The sequence below is a fragment of a genome, unplaced genomic scaffold, assembly GCF_019419815.1.
Source record: "Pyrus x bretschneideri cultivar Hongxiangsu unplaced genomic scaffold, Pyrus_bretschneideri_v1 Contig2, whole genome shotgun sequence".
NCBI lineage: Eukaryota > Viridiplantae > Streptophyta > Magnoliopsida > Rosales > Rosaceae > Pyrus > Pyrus x bretschneideri.
Genome location: NW_025999501.1, coordinates 13,779,439 through 13,799,609, shown reverse-complemented (window position 1 = coordinate 13,799,609; position 20,171 = coordinate 13,779,439). Strand labels below are relative to the sequence as shown.

The window sequence follows — 20,171 nt, the reverse complement described above, 5'->3', positions numbered from 1 at the left end:
CACTATAATTTCTTCAGTCAAACAAATAAATAAATAAAATAAAAGAAGAAGTTTTATCAACACGGTTGCCTTTTTTCAGCTTAAAACATCATTAGTATTCATTCAAAATGGATTAGCTAAAATGAGCATGATTCCCTTTGAATCCCGGGGATTTGATCCGTGATGCTTTATTTGAAGATTATACTATTTAATCAATAAAATGTAAATGAGTTGGTCGTACCATGAATACACTTCCCTTTTCGTGCAGTTTCTGCTCACCGACTTTTTGAAATTTGTGTCTATTTACTACAGCGAAGGCAATCCTTTTTATTTTCAAACTTTAGCTATGGAAACTTTTTAAGGGAAATCAAAGGAATGCCTTTTAACAACTAGAAGTCTCTATTAACAGTACACAAGTCACACTCTCCATCTTCCCCCTCCCTCCCTCACCCCTTAGCTCTCTGGAGATAAAAAGAATGCTTTTTAACAAATTAAATAACACCACAGAGCGAGAGAACGAGCGACCGAGCGGGGGCTCCTCTCCTCAAATCCTAAGCAACGCATGCAAATGCCGCTACCCATAAATCAGTGGCTCATGACTGATGGTATAACTTTTATGTACAACCGTTTGATGGACAATTCCCTGTGAAGATAGTTTGCAGCCAGCCTTCAGCTTTCAGCATCATATCGAACTGTACATGCATAAAACAACGGATGAAACAACCTGCCGCCGACAAACTGGTCTTCCCTTGGGACCAAATTTTCAACCTCTTGAGAGGAATACCCCAAGCATCTGCCGGTGTAGGTAACAAGATATTTAGTAACAATACGATTTAACAAGCAAACTAAAAGCAACGGTGATGATAAAGAGAACAAGAGTGTTCCATAATTTTCGGAATTGGAATAATTATAGGATCACCAGTAGCCACTAACCTCAATGTGCAGTTAACTGAACCATTGATCCAAGGTCCAGATTTATTGTCAGAAGTGGATATTCTCTGCTGTTATCAAGAATCCTTTGCCATCAATCTGCGTCAAACATACAAACCACCTGAGATGCCAAAAGAGAACATTCAGCATCGTGAATAAAATCGGACTAACACGGAACTTGGTAACGTGATGAACTACCATCCATGAAGTTCATGATTGTCTTTACCTAAAAATCCAAACTAAACCATGAAGAAAGAGCCCATTGTAGTTTGTCCAAGGACCTTGGAGCTTCGATCAAGACCATGAGAAGCAACCTTCCATGCAAAACATAAACCATTTACCATAAAACTTAGAGCCAAGCCAAGAAATAGTTTCAATTTGAAGTTTGGAACGTATAAATTAAGATTCTTCAATATGAACTTGCAGACAAAGCTCAACACATGCCCTTCACTTGAGAAATTTCAACACAAGGTTTAGTCACAAATCATGGATGGTGGGGGTAGGCAAGGGGCTCCAAGTGGATGGTGGGGGTGAGGCAAAGGGCTCCAAGTGGAGGGTAGAAGGGAGCGCGAGAGAGGGGACCAAACTCTTTTTTTCATATTTATTTCTTAAATGAGTAATGAGGGTGCAATGGGAATAACAAGATTACCATAAACTGTTGAGTGACAATGGGTTTCTTCAACATTTACTACATTAAAGAAAAGATGGCAGCAAAAGATTCTCACCAAGTAAGTTAAAGCTGCATAGCGTTCCTCGTTCAAGTACAGTGGCTTTCCTCTCTGCATTTCAACATCCTGCAATAACAAAATTTACAATATGATACACAGAAAGCATAAACCCCTAGAAATCAATGAATGCACTAAAAGCACAAATAAAAACAGGAGCGTCCACAAGTACGACTTCCAACATCTTCGTCTTCCATTTTACATAGGGTTTTGGGCTGATGGAAGAATAAAACTGCAAAGCGACTATTGCATTTTATTCAGAAAAACAGTATGCAATAAAAGGGGGAAATTTCTTTTTTCTTTTTTATTTTTTTATTTGACTTAGGGGTTGGAGATTTGATCTTAAGCCACACAATGGGCTAGCCATAATTAGGTATTTCCCATAGGAGTTGAACCTGAGACCTCCTACTTACAAGTGCAAAGGAATACCATTAAACAGCAGTTCAAGTGGCAGAAAAGGGGAAATATCTAAACAGCCTGAAAGGAGCTCCATGAAATGCAGTATCAAACATTCTTTTGCTTCATTCTATAAATGTAAAACTCCAAACTGAAAGAGGAGATATGTAACTATAGTGGGTGGATGGCATAATGAGAACATCCTCTAAAAACTGATGGCCCATTCCTCCTCTTGCCAAAGCAATAAAAATAAAAGGCATTTCACAAGTAAGCCCTTGAAACCATAAAGAAGATGAATGACCTGCTAAAAAGTCCTATAATGCAAAATATCTCTCTAAGGACCCTAGGCTCAAACCTGTATGACCTCCAGGATCAGAGCAGCTAATTTGTCTACCCTTCTGAAAATGTTCACTAACATTGCTTTCCCCGCAAGGTTTTCCAGAAATTATCATGAAAAAGCACCTTGCTTTTGAGAAATACAAATAGTCTCGAAAAAATATTAACCATCATTTTCTTCTTAATTGCTTCAAATTGAGAAAATCAAGTGGAGTAAGATGGATAGACAAGGGCTCACTAGAATATGGTATGATTATTTTTTCATTTCAAATTGTTTACAAGGGAAGATGATGAAAGAAATAGAGGAATACAATAGCAGAAACCAATTACCTCTTCTCCAAAAGCATCCAAGTAGGGCGATGGCCAGGGAGCTTGCCGTGCAGATCTCTGCAGCAGAATTGTTGTCCTCTGGATTCACAGCAAAAAAAATTAATCATCTCCGCAAACAAGAATAGACGTAGAAACAAAATTAAAAGATCTGAAAGACAGGATTCCAAACATAATTATTAAAAAAAGGAACCACAATGCATACCCTGATCAACAGAAATACACCAGTACCAGAACCACAGGACACTGCATGAGTTTGGCATCCACTTTCCCTAAGATAAAACGTTAAATTTAGCAATGATGGAGCAATGGGGCATAAACATTCTCTATTGATGGATGCACCTAAATGGATAATTTATCTGATAATAACGACATATATTAGTGAATACAGACCTGCAACATGACTTCCAGCTTGGAGAACATAATCTCCCACAAAGCAAGCACAATGCAGGGTCATCAAATATATTTTTGCAATCAGGACAACGCTGTTTTATGTACCTGCACAAACACAACCTTTCTGAGTAAATTTTAATTCTCAAGAGATCCTTTTAAAAGACAAGAACTCCAGTAACAAACCAAGAAGCAATTCAACTAACCTCTGCAATAGGTCCTGGTAAACTTGGGGAAGACGCATCAATTGGAAGGGAACTGCAGGGATACAGTGCATGCTTCCTTGAAATCTTTGGACTTCAAACTCCTTCCGAAAATGATGGAACCATTTCTGAGCTATTGAACGTACCACATTATCCTTAAAGATAACATCCAGAGAAGGAATCTTTAACATGCTTTCTATTTCTTGAACATCATTTAGCTCCACTAGTGCAACATAAGTGGTGTCCATCATGTCACCAATGGCGCGAGATCTATCCAAGACATTATACCTTTCATGGAATGGTACTCGGGAACAGGAGTTCAGTAGCTTCAACAGCAATGCACACCTCCGCAAATAAGGGAAACTCAGGCTACGAACTATGTTCTTGATATTAGGAGAAGAGCCAATATAATTTGAAACGAAAAATTGCTGAGTGGCTCCAGATTCTTCCATAAGTTTAGAGAGGTCAGTAACCAGGCAATCATCAATACCTAATCCACTAATGTCACATTGATTTTTCCCACAATATGCCATTATGCCCTGCATTCACCATAATGAATTAGGCCACTAGACGTTTTAATGCTACTTAAGAATTATGAGAGAAAAAAAAAAAAGAAAAAAAAAGAGAGGTGCTGCTAACATACCTGAACTACAGAGACAACATAAAATAAGTGCACTAGGGACAACAATGAATCTTCACATGATAAAAATCGGTATGGAAGACAAAAAAGAACCCACATCAATGATGAAAAAGGATCGCGAGCAAGGACAGGATCAGAAGCTCGACTCCAGAACTGAATATCAGGATACGATACCGCTGGATCAGCATGTTCCAAGGTACGCAGCATAGCACCTGTGAAACATAGCATTGATGAGGATTTAACTGAATAAAGTAAAATGCTTCAAATTTTGGCAAGCATAACACCTAAAATTTTGCACATGTGAAACTTGAATGCCTAATAGCTCTTTCGTGACTTCCAATAGGGTCCAAGAATTCAACCAGCCGCAGCATTCTCCATTATACGAATGAATAGTGCTACTTATCCCAGATTTCTCTCAACTTTTTTTTTCCCAATCAGACATGATATATACACCACATCATTGCATTAAGAAAAGCAGCAATGTTTTAGAATCCAATGTGAGAATGCCACGTAAAAGGTTGGGCACTAAACAGAGTATTGATCACCTAAAAAATTACTTTCGTAAAATTCATCCTTTGAAAGAAAAAACAAGGATGGAAAATAACTCTTAAATCTAACTCTGTTGTCTTACTGTAGAGATGTTAATTGTAATTCTGAATGGCATCTGATTAGTGAATCAGAAAGCAAGAAACAACTATTCACAGAAAGTCACAAGAAACATATGAAATAAATGGCTTTTAGTGGTAGCAATAAGAATACCTTGTCCACATGTTTCATTGCGAACGTCTATGGAAACTCCAAATAGAATAGATTTTGTAAAGCTTTGAATTCCTATAAATCTCTGAAGGACATGAAGAGAATTCTTTCTTCTGCTTTGGACTATTTTCAGCAACAAGGACAAAATAAATCTACTTGATTCAAGTTCCTTATACAACGCATTAAGGCCATAGCTTGGTGTTGCATATTTCCCATCAGAACGAGCAGCAATTTCTGTTGATACTAGAGAGTACTTAATTGTGTCCCACATAAGCATTGGGTGGTTAACCCTGGCAGATCCTGATATCTTATCCTGTTTAGTCGGAAAATACATCTTACTGAGCAATCGAAAAATTGGTTCAAGGTCCGAGGTCATTCTTCCACATCTCTGAAGGGGGAAACCTTTAAGACTTCCAACCTTCCCAGATGCCTCTGCTGCAGATTGCAAGAGAGCCAACCCTTGTTGAAGCTGAAGAGAAATAATTTTGTCAACTGATTTGACCGATGGACCAGTAGCATGTGATGAATTAACACCTGAATGCAAAGGCTCCTTGGTGACCTGGAGAAACCCTGGCAATGCGGGCAAGACAGAATTTGCAAGTCGACGGCATACAGGGCAGAGAAACTCCCCCTATGGGAAAATGAACAAACATGCACAAGCTTAGTAATAAACCCTCATCCATTCACTACAGGCGAAAGTTGGAAAAAAAGTGCAGGGAAACCTTGTACCTTATCCGGATCTGCAATATGTCCCCCTTCAAAAACAATTCTTCTGAGATACCTGCATGGACAAATAAGATGGGACAAGTTAGGCCATTTTCAATAAAATATCAATAATCTTCCAGAGCAATGCGTATGATATATCTTACTATTTTTCTTTAGTTGTTGCAATGCATCATAACTATAAAAGCAGAAATTTCATTTTTAGCAACCATCGATTTGGAAAACCACACCATACCCCCTTGTAGAACAAATAAAGGAACCAAAAAAATAAATAAAAACTGAATGAAAAATCATCAAGGCAAGATTAAGGGTTCACACAGGTCTTCCTAAAGAACAAGGCAACTCCACTTGCAAGGTTAAAAGCAAGGCCAAAGAGATTAAGAGAAATGTATTCTGAAACCGTCTTTCCAAAAGTTTCTGCTACTGGATTGCCCTTCCAAGTTCATTGCACAAGGTGTAACTACTCTCACTAGCAATCAATAAAACAACAGAGAAGGCACTCCCTCTTAACAAATATTTTAACAGTGTTTACATTTGACAAAATACCACTTCCACTATTCATGCAAATAATTGAAAAAAAAAAAAATTCCATAATTAAGATTAAGAAGTGATCAAGAATTCCCAACCAAAATTACTAAGGATTGAAGATTTCTATTATTGAGAGGATTTACCTTTCCTTCAACGAAGATAAATAACGATCAAGGCATCCCTGATGTACAGCATGTCCACAGGAAGAAAGATAAATTCCATCACAATCTGTCGGGCCAAATCCGTCACACACTGAAAGACAAGAAGAATCTACTGGCACCCTTTCGTTAGGAGCACTTTCAGAAGATGAAGGAATCTCTGTTGTCTCTCTAGAAAGAGCAGCTATATATGTTCCAAGTAACATAAATTCAGCATGCTTAGTTTCTTCTTGATCCCCTTCAGGAGTTGAAAATCCCTTATCCTCAAAAGGATTAGAATGAAGTATCTTATCACGCGTTTCCCTTTGGATGGAGATGTACATATCGTCTTCCATTGTCTCAAATGTAAATAAAGTCTTCACCATATCATCATTTGATTCACGTGGCACTTGGATATTCCTTAATTCATGGAACTGGCCCTTGAGAAAATTTATAAGAGCAGCAACATCCCTAGGTTGTCTATGACAGGCAAATTTGGCGATTGCATTCTGAACCGTCTGTCTGCAAGAATAAGATGGCACCAGTTCTGGTCCTGAACCACTTGATAAAGTGCTTGATCCAGATTGATCACTCACCTTGTTTGTAGTAATAGAGATGTGCTCCTTGTCTGTCCAAGGTGGTTGCTCCCATGACAGGGGACCTCTTTCTATGAAACTTAAGAGTCTAGATTTCTGAAGTAAAACCAAGTAGGATATGGGATTTCTGGAACTGGGATCATGACAAAGAGAGCAAACAACTTGTTCAGATTCTTCCGAGTCATCTTCAATATTGAGTTTACAAACCTCTTGCTCAGATTTTGAACCCCCATCCACAGTGGAATTAACACTGGCCATAAACTTAGATTGTTCGGCTCTCATTTTTTCCAATATGGCAGCCTGTCTCTCTCTAGCTTTTGCCTTGCGCTTCTCAGAGTCAGAAATTGAACCTGAGGTCTTAGCATCACCATTTAAAGAAGATTGTGATACGTGACCAATCACTTCAGGTGCAAGTTGTTGTAATACGGTCATACATCCGGAATCAATCTCTACAAACTTCTTTAATAAGCTTCCAATTAAAGAAGAGAGGTCGCAACTTCCAGCTTCCAAACAATTGTTGACATTCTCTTTCTTATACATCCTCATCGAGATAACAAGAAGTGACAGTAAGCTTTGTTGACCAGCACCAAAGTATTGTCCTTCAGTAATTTCTTCCCCAGCAAAAGCTAGCATTGGAATTGCATCTCCATCATAACAAGACTTATCACCAGCTTCCTTATGTTGAGAACAAATGTCTAATGCTAATGAGAGTAAGTGCAATGCAGTTAAGAGAACACTATCAGGAGCTCGTGAATCATTTGATTTATCAGAAAAAACAGCATAAAACAGCACAGCACGGATAATTTGAAGCACTGATTTACATGTAGCTATTCTAGCTACCCCTTTGAAAGGAGAATAAATCTTAGTCCATCTGGGTAGCTGAGTGGTCAATGCACAAACACCACGAAAACGCAAGTATCTTTCTTCTGCAGCTTGCAGATCCCTTGAGTTCCAACGAGGGTAGTACAAATCCATTTCTTTCCAAAATGTCCATTGTAGCGAATAAGTCCCCTGATTAAAGCCAGAGGGATTGGAGTACACGGCAATGGATTCCAAAATTCCATGTAGCTGATCAGACTTGGACAGATCACGTGGAAGAGATTTCACCAATTGACTATGAGTGCCATCTGCAACGGCTAATTTATGAACCAACTCTCTTTTCAAACTTTCAGCTTTAGTTAGACCACAAAATCGCCTTTCTTTGATTATTTGTATAATAAGAGTGAGCATTTCTTGCACTAGAATAGTTTCATATTCACTAGAGCGCTCAAGGTTCAAAGAAAGGTAGCTGGACAGGCCAAAGCGTTCTACAATTCTGTTAACATAAGGATCAGCTGGAGCCAAGGCAGCACAGCACTGAAGCAGAAACAGATCAAGCTCCAAACCCTGTTCAGACCTGCAAAATTAACCATATGATAAAGAGACAATCCTGAAAATAAAAGGGGACAAAAGAATGAAAAGAAAATCAATAATTACAAGAGATACATTTTCCCCCTAAAATGCATGCCACAGATTAAGCATAAATCACTTACCAGCGAACTGAACGATACCACTCACAAGATAACAGGGCGGCATCCCCATTTTTCCGCCACATTCCAGCATGAACCTCAGCACAAAATACTCTGATCCGAAGGGGATGCTCCATAACAAAGGCAGAAAATCCAAATGGGTGGCAGCCTCCCAGAATATTTCCGAAGAAGTCAGTGAAAATAGCTGATGATGAATTTGCAGAAGTAACGCTAGCCAGATCTGGCACATCACCAAAACATCTTCTTAATGCTTTCTGTAAAAGCAAGGAAAGTAAACGGTGTAAAGGAATGTGAACTGATATATCCTGCAAACTAACATCATATGTTATGTCTGGCCAATCAGACAAACTCAGAACGCTTTGAGCATCCAAGTCCATGGCACCATCTACTTCCATAGCACTATCATCAAATCCTGCAGGATTGCAGACATTAACTGAATCAATTTCGTCAGTAACCATCAATTTACTCTCCTGCCCTGCACTTTTGCAATTTTGGGTGTCAATACTCATATTGCAATCACTACGTCCATGTGATGAATACTGCTTGCCATGATCTTCACTTGAACTGGCAAGTCTACCAAAAATATATTTTCCTTTCCTGATCTTGGATAATGTTCTCTTCAATGCCGAAAAATTGCTACCAGAGAAATTGCTGGTACTTGGAGAAGAGGCATCAAGAAGAGTCCCAGAGGTATTATCAACTCCCAGCCAATTCTTAATTGCCCTCAAGCACTCATATGTTAGCCACATCACAGACGGTGGAATCAACAAATCAGAAAGAGCATCTGATTTATCTTCAGAAACCTTCGACTCACACGCAAATGAACTACTACTCCCCACTGCACTGCATGCAGAACTTTCCTGGGACAGCCGTCCTACTTCTGAATGTCTTAGGCTATCCCTGTCATCCATATCCTGCTTATATGTTCTGAAAAGAGAGTCTTCATCCATCTTGTCAATAGCCACAAAAAATGCCCCATCCACCAATAAAGAATGAATGTTGGCAATTGAATGACCTAGAACAAACGGCAGATGCATATTCTCATTTTCTTCTTCAATATGCATGCCTGTTTCTCTTTTTTGTGGGTTCATCCCTTGCACGAAAGCCAAGAGTCTTATCCAAGTTCTTGAGATATCTTGCTGGTCATGTGTTACATATTTGGGCACTGTAGCATGGCTCATAACAAATCGAATATCTTCAATCACACGAATCGTGATGTCATACAAATTTGACCACTTGGTAACCTATAAGGGTAACCAACAATTTTACTACATGAGACCAAAACAAATGAAAAAATAGGAACTTTTATAAAGCAAAAGAAAACGCATCAGGTACTCAATCACAATGAACTAGAAAAACACAAAAAGGAAAAACAAAGAGATAAAAAAAAATAAAAAATAAAAATAAAAAACAAACAAACAGAAAGAACTCCACAACCGGAGCATAAAAAGTACCCTGGTTAGAACACCAATAAGCACGACATGACTTTAGATTAAAACATAACTACACAATCTAAGTTGGGTTATCAATTCCATAATGAAGGTGGCAGGGACAAGGAAGCAAAGTGCAGAGGAGTAACGATCATTTCGCAACCTATAGAGATTTATTAGATTATTATATAAATAAAAGGAGATCGGTGAAACATTCAAAATACCAACAATTGTCCACCCCTAATTAGATTTTCAAAAGAAAACAATTTAATTGGTGGTAAATTAGTTAAAGATCACATTTGGAAGTAAACAAAAAATTCAGTAAAAACTCTAAAAATTGAAGAATCCCACGTATTCCTGATTAGTTATCTTTGAAATTTTCTTTTAAATAACCAATTGTAAATTCACCTTTTCAAATTAAAAAAAAAACATACAAAAAGCCAATTGGCACACACGTGGGCATGTGCCACGGGGTTAGTATAGCACTTAAAGAAAGAAACAAAAAATCAATGCATTACCTGTAAACGACCTTCATCCCCAGCACAGGAAATGAAAATATCTTCCAAGCATCCCATCAGCATAGACAGTAGGTTCATTTCTTTAACAAGACGAGGTGTTAAAGTTGGCACCGTGAAGATTTGTACAGAGAATACGGAGAGCAGTGGATACTTTTTCAAAGAATGGTCACTTAATTCCTTTATGGCTTCACTTACAACGGCTGGGTAATAACTCAGAAATACTTTGGCAAACTCATATTTGAAAACTGGTTCTCCCAGCAGTTTCAGTAGCAACTCATGCAGCCTTTTCGTAACAGTGTCATTCAAAAACCTCTCTGCTCTCACAAGAATCCCCAATAGATCCCCTGATGCTAAAACCGTCTTGGATACAAAACTTAGCAGACTCTCACTGTACTTACAGAATTCTAGAAGCATCTCAACCACGACAAAAGTTAACTCATTTGCAACCTTTCTACGCTCTCCAACTTGGTTACTTGCTCTAGCATTTTCCCGCCAGATAGTTTCACCAAGAACCAGCTTGGTTTTCCATATACCGAACAGGCAATCAAGAACAGGCCCTGCGATGCTTGCAATCTTCTTTGGGAGAGGTTGTATCTGTTCTGCACCTTTATGCTTTGAACAAAAGCCTTCGCGCTTCCAAGCTGTAACATCACCACAATCACAACAACCGCCACCAGTATATATAACTGAATAATCATGATCCTTGTGGCTCCCATTCTGAAAACACGGAACACAAATTGCACAGGTTGGATCATTTTCACAAGTTCGGCATCTGTACGCAATGTCGTTATGTCCCCAAACAGCTCCGCAAAAACCACGCTGCCCAACACTCATTTTGGAGAGACTCCTCAGGGCTGCCTCAGGTTCGCCCTCAAACATCAACCACTGCAACCACGACATGTTTTCACGGAATCTATTTTTCCTGCTTACACCTTGTTTCTTACTCCCTGGTTTTGCTTCATTTAAAACTTCTGCCACTTCCTCATCAGCAGGTAGAACAGCGGAAACCAGTTCCCGTATCTGGTGTTTGTTATTCTTAACATAAGCAACCAACCCTCGTTGGTATTCACCAAGAAACTCGTTTGGCACTCCCAATTGAGCAAGCCTCTGGCATAAATAAAACAAAAACATAAATGTGAACCTTTCTGACCCATATGGGTAAAATTACGATACGAAAAGAAAGCCAAAAGCACATATACTTTAAAAGGTAGTATTTTTTTTTCCCCAGAAATTTCACTCAATTCCTCAAACAAGTATTATGGTATTAGCTCTGGAAAATGATCAATAATTGCAAAAAAAATTAAATAAAATTAAAAAGGAACAAACTTTCAACTACACATGAACACTTAATTGTATACCAAATACCCTATAATTCAACAAACTAACTGCTGAAAAAAGACAGGAAAAAAAAAGGATAATCAGAAGCAGAAAACTCATACCCGCACGATTCGATCACGATGCTTGATGCGGATGGATTCAGGAGACAAATCGACTTCCATAGTATCAGAACTCCAGCACCGAGCAAGCCAACCCACGCAGCACAAACAACGCGTAATCCCAGAGCTTTCACTCCCCAGGATTACTTGACAACCACAATAATTTAGAGCAGTAAAGCCTAATAATTCTTCCTAATTCGATAGCCTAATCGAATTCCCCAAGCCCTAATTCACCATCCGAGAGTCGAATATATACAAATAATTGTACTCAACCAACTCTCTCTCTCTCTCTCCCTTGGCGGTTTATGAAGAAGGACGCGAAGAATCTATCCGGAGAGAGAGACAGAAGATTTGAGAATATAATGGAGTGTGATTGAATTTTTGTCACAGATTGCGTGTAAAACTATCAATTTTGTTCTTCACAGTTAATCTTTCGATGTTGTTTGGTTGGATTTTTATTTTTTATTATTAATTATTTTAATTATTTATATCCTTTGCAGCGGTGGCTGTAGTTTGTCACAGATTCATGTGATTTGTTTTAATTTTCACATTTTTATAACTTGTGGATGCATGGGCTGCGGAGTTGCAGGCCACCCCAACTTGAGGGAATCGAGAGGCCATGGAGTTGGGTGGATGACACTAACAGGCCAGCCCAACTTCGTCATGAGGGGGCGTAAGAGTATTCGGAAGATAATTCTTGTGGTAGAAAAAATTAAGATATTTTTTAGGAGCAAACGATATTATTTATGTAAAGATATTTTAGGTTTTAAATCAACCTCAACTTGCTTCAATCTTTTGGCCAAATAATGAGTTTTAAATCAAAACTTATTTCTGGGGTAAATTTAGGTCAGGATTCTCCTCCAACTCTTGACCCAAAATCTAAAATTTTTAGCCTAGAAAATTTAGGTTTTAACGCAAAAATAATTTTTCTGATCCAACCCTTCTGACCTAAAATTTTAGCCCCAGATTATTAAAGAATGAATTTAGGCTATTTTTTTTTTAAAAAAAATAACTTTAAAAAATTTATGTAGACTATCTTAAATTAATTTTATGAACATTTTAACCTAAAAATATTTAAATTTTGATAAACATTCAAAAATCACTAAACCGACACATGAAACTCATGAAACACTATAGAAGAATATGAAACACATGACAGAAATGTATAAACACAAGACACTTGAACAAACACATGGTTTTAGAAGATGCTAGAAAGAAAAATTGGAAGAATTGTAGAAGAAAAGTGAGTTTTGTGTGGACGTTTCAACAAATATATAGAGTTTTTTGGTGAATTTTGAGTTTAATTATTTTTTATAATTATTTTAACCATTGAATTTAAATTTGGGCTGTGACAGCCCGTCCCGAATATATATCAAAAACCTACGTGTGAAAAGACTAATTTGCCCCTAGTTCGATTTCGTTACGTTTATTGGTTGTTTTTGTGTTGTGTTGGCTTGTTTGGAACCACACACACCTTCCCACACACCACAACCCTTTTCCCCTTGTTTCCTGCACTGTCCCGAGCCCTATTTCCCTTCCATTTCCTTCGAACGTACGGACACACACCCAAAACCAACTAAACTTCCACAGATCGAGGAAACCAAGACCATATTCGAGCTCGTGAGGATTGTAGGAGTCTAACCATACCATTTTCAGGTGAGAACTCCATCGTTTTCACGTCGATTCAACGATGTCTGATTTGGGTACTATTCATGCACACGTGATTTCTCACGTTTTAGGAAATTTCAAGCTTGTAGGAAGCTTGGTGAGGTCCCAAGGAGGCTCGGAGTAGTTCGTTTGAAGGAATTGGACGTCGGGATCGTTGGTTTCGAAGTTGGCCGGAGTTGGATCGATTTTTCAGGTGAGATTCCATGGTTTTTAACCCTTGAACGTGGTATGATTGTGTTCCCCTAGTTCTAGGCTTCATTTTGGTACCAAAATTGTGGAATTTGGTTAAAAAACGAAGAAGATATCGAAGTTTAAAGTTTTCGCGATTTTCCGGCGACGGCGCCGGAGGCTTGCCGGGGAAGAAGATGGAATATTCCGTCAAATCTGACGGAATATTCCTGACGCCGTTGACGGAAACCGTTAGGAATAACGAAATATTCCCTGCGGCGTCAGTTGACGCCGTCAGCGTGCTAGGCACGTGCTTGCGCGTGGCCGGCGCGTGAGGGCGCGTGCGGCGGTGAAAAATTATTTTAAAAATTTGGGGATGTTCGTGAGGTTGAGTAGATCACGTTGGTGTATTCATACACCCCATTTGAGCAATGTATGAGAAGTTATTTCTAAAGTTTGGTTATGTGCTTTAAAATTAACGTTTTTATAGTTATTTCGCATATAGGTGAGACATATCACGAGGACGAGCGTGATCACTCGAGGCAGGGGGGCTACGACCCTTCCACTTATCAGTAAGTGGGCTTTTGGTTTTCCGTATATACCTATATACTTATATTTCCCAGAAATTGATATAAATGTTTATTATTTATATGCCATTTTCATATAGTTGGTTGTTATGCATGATTAGTTGCATTTATATATATATATATATATGTTCGTATGTATGTTGGTGCGGTGGACGCACAGGTAAGTGTCAGGTAAGTGTTATTCATGTTTATATTCAGTAGTGATTCGAGATGTTTAGAGAGCTCATAACCTGCACCCCCGATGTTAGTGCTCCCGCCCAGAGTAGGCCACAGTCCTTCACGTGTTGTTCACCTCCCGCACCACACGCTCAGCTTGGATCTAAGTTAGGTGCACAATCCTGTCGTACAGACCACTTTAGGTGGTTTCGACTCGTAGGTGACCCGCGATTATTCGCACAGCCTTCACGTGATCGTAGCACTAGAGCGTTTATATGTATTACACGCAGGCCTGTCGTACAGACCACTTTAGGTGGTTCCGACTCGTGGGCAGGTTTAGTTATTGTGATTGAGATCTGAACTCTAGATGCAGCCGTACAGGTCACGTTAGGTGACTCCGGCTGCCAAATTATATGTTATTAATGTGATTTATACCTGAGCACTTGCATTTCATTGTGAGATTTGGCATGGCATATTCTTATGCATGATTGGCATATCTATATTTATATACATATGTTTATTTCTGGGAAGTATACAGGTTTTACGGCGAGGGGTTAGAATCTTGTTTTTGAAATGGTTTTCGAAAAGCTTTGTTTTTGCCCACTCACGCTTTTGTTTTGCGCCCCTCCAGGTTCTAGCTACCTAGCAGGTTCGGTGGTCTCCCAGAGGGCTTTCCTGGCATTTCTGACAGACGATCACCAACGTAGGTCCACCTTCGAGTGTACTGTTGTAGCGTCATTTTATTTTGGACTGCTTAGGTGTTATGCTCTGAACTTGTGTCTCACTTACGCTAGCACTTATTACTATTACATTGTATGCTAGGTTTTATTTATTCGTACTTCTTCTATTACTATTTTATTAGCTTCAGCACTGTGCACATGGTTACGTCACCTTCACGTGACGGCCAGCACTCCCTGACCTCGGTCGGGGTGTGTCATGGGCCATTAGATCTTTTTTTTTTTTTTTACCGTTAGATTTGATCATATTCGATCTCAGTTGTTGGATTCAATAAAGATATAAATATAAAACGAAAATATTAACTAAATTAAATGTGAACTGTTGGATAACTAACAGACCATTTGAATATGAGTCATTGATCAACCAAAAGAGCCGTTGGGCTCAGTTTTATTGGCAGACAAGTGGGAGACACACACATGTGGGTGGATGCTTCACCACTAATCTTAGCCTAAATCTGGCTTTTTTAGGTTTTAGATGGGTCCAAATTAAAATTTGGGTTGGAATGAATGGGGAGGGGGGAAATAGAGGGGGAGTTATAAGTTTAGGTCATGGGTTGGAGTTGGCCTTAGCATAGTGGCAGCAAACCCACCATATATGTGTATTTTTGTTTGTTTTGTATTTATAAATTCATTGAATCCAACGGTTAAGATCTTATATGATCAAATCCAATAGTTAAAAAAAAAAAATTTAATGATCCAACTTTATATCTAACGGCTAGAGTAGTTAAAAAAATTCATTCATGTGTTTCATATTCTTTATAATGTTCTACGAGTTTTATGGTATTGGTTTAGTGATTTTTCAATATTTATAAGAATCTAAATAGTTTTAGGTTAAGGGGGACAACTAGTGACAAGTCACGGTTATCCACCCTTTCCAGGATCGGGTTTGAGCAAAAAAAATTATTTTTGGTTAAAACTTAAATTTTCTAGGTCAAGAATGTTAAGTTTTAATGCAATGGTTGGAGATGGTCTAAAAAAATGAGGGGTTGGACTTAGGAATTAAATCCTAAATTAAAATTTCCCGTCAAGTCACTTCAAAAGGTTGCACAAGAGGTCAAATAGTCAATTCACTCCTGTCAACCGTGTTTACCCCTTTCACATTAGCGTACGCAGAGCTCTCTTCGCCTCTACCGCTAAACCGACATTTCATTTCTCACATACTTGCAGGCCTGTAGAATGATTTTGGCTACAAAATTTTATATATCTGCTATTGCTTTCTTCATGTTTATGTTTCTTTGAATTTCTTATCGGGTAGGAGAAATTTGAGTCCAAACCCTAAACATAATTCGATGGTTGGCATCAGACATGGGGAATTATTATTCAGGAAAACTAATGAAAATGACTTAAAAATTTTGAGTTTTAACAATAAAGACAAAATAAATGGTAAAGTGAATGGTACAAGGATTGACTTTTTAGTGTAAACATGTGGTTTTTCGTTAAAATGAACAGTACTGGGAGCTTTTCGTTAAAGTTCCCTTTTTCTTTGTGCAGGTTTTTTAAACTGAGGCCCACATGGTTGGTATACATAGTCTAGTTTGTTTTAAGAAAGACTTTGTATTTTATATTTAGCAGTTTTTATAAGTGTTTAATGCCTGTGTAATTAAGTAATGAATCTTTTGACTAAGACATTGCTCTAGTTCCTGATATTCACGTTTGGGTTGCGAATGGTTCATTTTATTCTCCTTTTATACTATCTTATGATGTTTAATAAAACATCTTATCAAAAAAATATGCTAACAAGAAGAAGAAAATCTTTTCAATGAAACGAAAAACAATAATAAATAAAATTTAAATATTGAAATCCAAAAAGTTTCCTTGTTTTGCGGCAAAATATTTTATTCAATAATTTAATTTCAAAAGATTAATAACTTTTTTAAAAGTGTTTTTAAAATAACTAAAAGTTCTTTTAGTGAAATTGATTTTTTGGTTCAAAAAATATTTTAAGTGTTTTTTTGGAAGAAGCAACTGATATGCTTCTTACAGGAAACACTTCAAATGATTTTCCAGACCGCACTTGAATTTTTAATAAGGATTAATTTTAATAACATTTTCAAGAAAAACTTTTTTCAATTATTTTTAAAACACTTCAAAGAAAATACCTAATTACAATAAGTAGTTCAAAGAGGAGGGTTGAACTAACATAATAAGATCAAAACTAATGTTCTCACTGGCTGCACAATAGCCAGCACATAAAAGTAGAAACAATTAAACTCAGTCACTAAATGCCAACAATGGCGCAGATTTGGTCTGAAAACTTATAATTGTTAGTGCCAAATAATGACACCACAACATAAAAGGGCTTCACCATACAATATCCCTGCCGATCTGAACATCTGGATACAATTGAACCCACCAATTTCCGCAACACAAGGGGGAACCAGATCCACGCAACTTGTCAACATTTCTTTGTAATTCGATAGGGACTACAATGTTTCTTTGCTTTGTGAGGTTGTATAAGTTACATGCTAGCTCAAACTTAGAATGTGGTGCTATGTGTGAGTTTTGATGTGAGGCTAGCCCACCCAAAACTTACGTTTAAGGCATTTTGTCAACCGCCTTCATCAAAGTGTCAATTATACCTTCATTAAATTAACGAATTATTATGGGCACCCTAAAAATTTCTTCATACACTTCTTTTAATATAATTTTTCTTGTGTTTTTATGAACTTAGAATGACCATCTTGGAGTGGCAATAACAATTTTTCTAGATTTATAAAAGGGTTCTCTAAGTAAAAAGAAAAGATAGGTGTTAGAACCAATTTTGCACACTATCGCATGCAGCTACAATAGTTGTCAAAATCCTCTATGAACACCGGCGAGGGGTAAATGGAGATTGTTTAGGGGGTGTGATTGAATTCGGATGGAATTGCCTACATATCTGTAGTTTGAAGAATCAAAACATGGGTGTGGGTGCAGTTCTAGGTAAGGATGAGATGTTGTGTGTTGCATCAAGGTTCATCCTTGGTGAGGGAGATAGGTCTTCGTTGTTGTGAGGCTTGTATGAGCATGTATTTGACCATCTTGGAGTGGCAATAACAATTTTCCTAAATTTATAAAGGGGTTTTCTACGTATAAAGAAAAGACAGGTGTTAGAACCAATTTTGCACACTGCCGCAGGCGGCTACAATAGTCGTCAGAATCCTCCATGAACACTGGCGAGGGGTAAATGAAGATTGTTTAGGGGGTGTGATTGAATTTGGATTTAGAGAATCAAAACATGGGTGTGGGTGCAATTCCAGATAAGAATGGTATCTTGTGTGTTGCATCAAGGTTCATCCTTGGTGAGGGAGATAGGTCTTCGTTATTGTGAGGCTTGTATGAGCATGTATTTGGCATATTAAATCAAGAGATAATCTAGGAGAATATCTTGCATAAGATATCAAATCCTCGTAGGGTTATGATTAAGTTGTGTAATCCCCAAATATCTTAATTGGACATAAATTAGGATTTCCTTCTTTATGGGCAAGAAATCTTTTTGATGGGCTTAAGCCAATCTGACTAACTGAGGATGTTTGACCAACCATAACATTCTGACCAAGTTATTGTGCCAGAGGGACCTATAGCCTGTTTTCCGACTGGATTGTTGGTTCGACAACTTGGGGCTCTAGCAAATTCATTCAAATTTAGCTCTTCTTATAAGGCATTTCCTGTCATTCTGACCACCTTGGTGTCACATGTCTTGGACCTAGAAAATCATGGTCTCTCATAGTTTTATTTTCTCACACCTAGAATATTTTTTTCTATAACTTTAATTTACTACAGTTTCATTTTTTTTTCTTTAAATTGCAAGATGAGTATTTGATATTTCGATCCTAACCACTTATCGATCTGATCCATTCAACCTATTTGTTTGTCATTTATTCGTTTATCACTCAATCATCAAATCCACATCACGTCTTACATCCGCCATGGACAACACACTTATCACGTCTACCCCATATGGCACGTTTACTTTATATCCGCCGCCCCAATTTCATGCTCATTTAAACGTCTTTGCAGCTGAGACATGGAAACCTTAATTAAAATTGTTCATTCCTCAGTTCACAACCGTGTTGAAAGAAGTTAGATTCAAGTACAATCACATCTTACTCGCGCAGTCCCTAAACCATGAGTTGGTGCACCAGCAACAATCAGATGGACGAAAATTTCCTAAAAACCTCATCTTTATGGCCATATGGCCGGGATAGATTTTGTGTCCAATAATGAAGGCTCTCTATAACAAAGCGAAGATACAAATAGCGATTGTCACCGCAAGGCCCAAGGCAGGGGTTGCGACGGTCAGGGGCGGATCCATATTGGGACAATGTGGTTCAGTTGACCCATCCAAGCTCAAAATCTCCATGGAAGAGTTGGGTGTTGCCCTTTAAAAATTTAAGATGTCCTAGAAAGCTACTCTTCAACAGCTCGACAAATTTCCTATGGGTCCTATGGGTTTAGACGAATATCTACGTGTCCAAGTTTCGGGGGGAATAGGCTAAAATGTAATGGGGTTCACTAATGCCACGTCAGCTCTTAACGGACCAATAGATGGAAAATGTAACGTTATATTGAAATAAAATAGTACGTGAGATATGAAAGTGAAATTTTTTAAAGATGTTGTATGAGCTTGTAATAGACCTCAAACCTGAGGTGGTAAAGTGTAATTTACCTAAGAAAGAAATTGAAGACTAATGAGAGATTAGGCAAGTCGAATTACAAACAAAAATTTAATCCTCAATGTGACGGCCCGTCCCGAAAATATCAAAAACGTACGCGTGAAAAGATAGTTTTGCCCCTAGTTCGATTTCGTCACGTTTATTGGTTGTTTTTGTGTTGTGTTGGCATGTTTTGGGCCACACACACACTCCCCACACACCACAGCCCTTCTGTCCCTTTCCCTGTCTCTGTCCCGAGCCCTTTCCCTTCCCATTCACCATATACGTACGGACACACACCCAAAACCCATTAAACACCCAAAGATCGAGGGAACCAAGCACACATTCGAGCTCGTGAGGCTCGTACGAGTCCAACCATACCATTTCCAGGTAAGAACTCCAACATTTTCACGTCGATTCGACGATGTCCGATTTGGGTACTATTCATGCACACGTGATTTCTCACGTTTTAGGAAATTCCAAGCTTGTAGGAAGCTTTGTGAGGTCCCAAGGAGGCTCGGAGTAGTTCGTTTGAAGGAATTGGACGTCGGGATCATTGGTTTCGAAGTTGGCCGAAGTTGGATCGATTTTGCAGGTGAGATTTCGTGGTTTTTAGCCCTTAAAAGTTGTATGGTTGTGTTC

The 20,171-nt window shown here is 38.3% G+C and overlaps 1 protein-coding gene across 2 annotated transcripts; it reads right to left on the bottom strand.

Annotated features, from left to right (window-relative positions):
* Nucleotides 1–166: 166 nt before the first annotated feature.
* Nucleotides 167–11,744, bottom strand: LOC103941807 (E3 ubiquitin-protein ligase PRT6). Of its 2 annotated transcripts, none has more exons than XM_048583651.1 (15): nt 11,583–11,744; nt 10,144–11,250; nt 8,199–9,439; nt 6,077–8,062; nt 5,412–5,463; nt 4,686–5,313; nt 3,930–4,138; nt 3,290–3,825; nt 3,087–3,191; nt 2,899–2,965; nt 2,697–2,774; nt 1,635–1,703; nt 1,136–1,223; nt 913–1,030; nt 167–772 (listed from the first exon to the last, which is right to left on the bottom strand). In XM_048583651.1, exons 1-13 carry the CDS (start codon nt 11,640–11,642, stop codon nt 1,149–1,151), a joined length of 6,213 nt encoding a protein of 2,070 aa, XP_048439608.1. In that variant the 5' UTR covers nt 11,643–11,744; the 3' UTR covers nt 167–772; nt 913–1,030; nt 1,136–1,148. The 2 variants fall into 2 exon arrangements, with proteins under 2 accessions (XP_048439608.1, XP_048439609.1); XM_048583652.1 differs by having other exon boundaries at nt 913–1,008.
* Between the last annotated feature and the right edge of the window lie 8,427 nt (nt 11,745–20,171).

Excerpts from the sequence above, each read along its gene's own strand:
- LOC103941807 (XM_048583651.1), bottom strand. The coding sequence starts at position 11,642 with ATGGAAGTCGATTTGTCTCCTGAATCCATCCGCATCAAGCATCGTGAT. Across the intron at positions 8,063-8,198 it reads TGGTATCGTTCAGTTCGCTG|GTCTGAACAGGGTTTGGAGC; the intron begins GTAAGTGATTTA and ends TTAATTTTGCAG. Across the intron at positions 5,464-6,076 it reads TTATCTTCGTTGAAGGAAAG|GTATCTCAGAAGAATTGTTT; the intron begins GTAAATCCTCTC and ends TTGTCCATGCAG.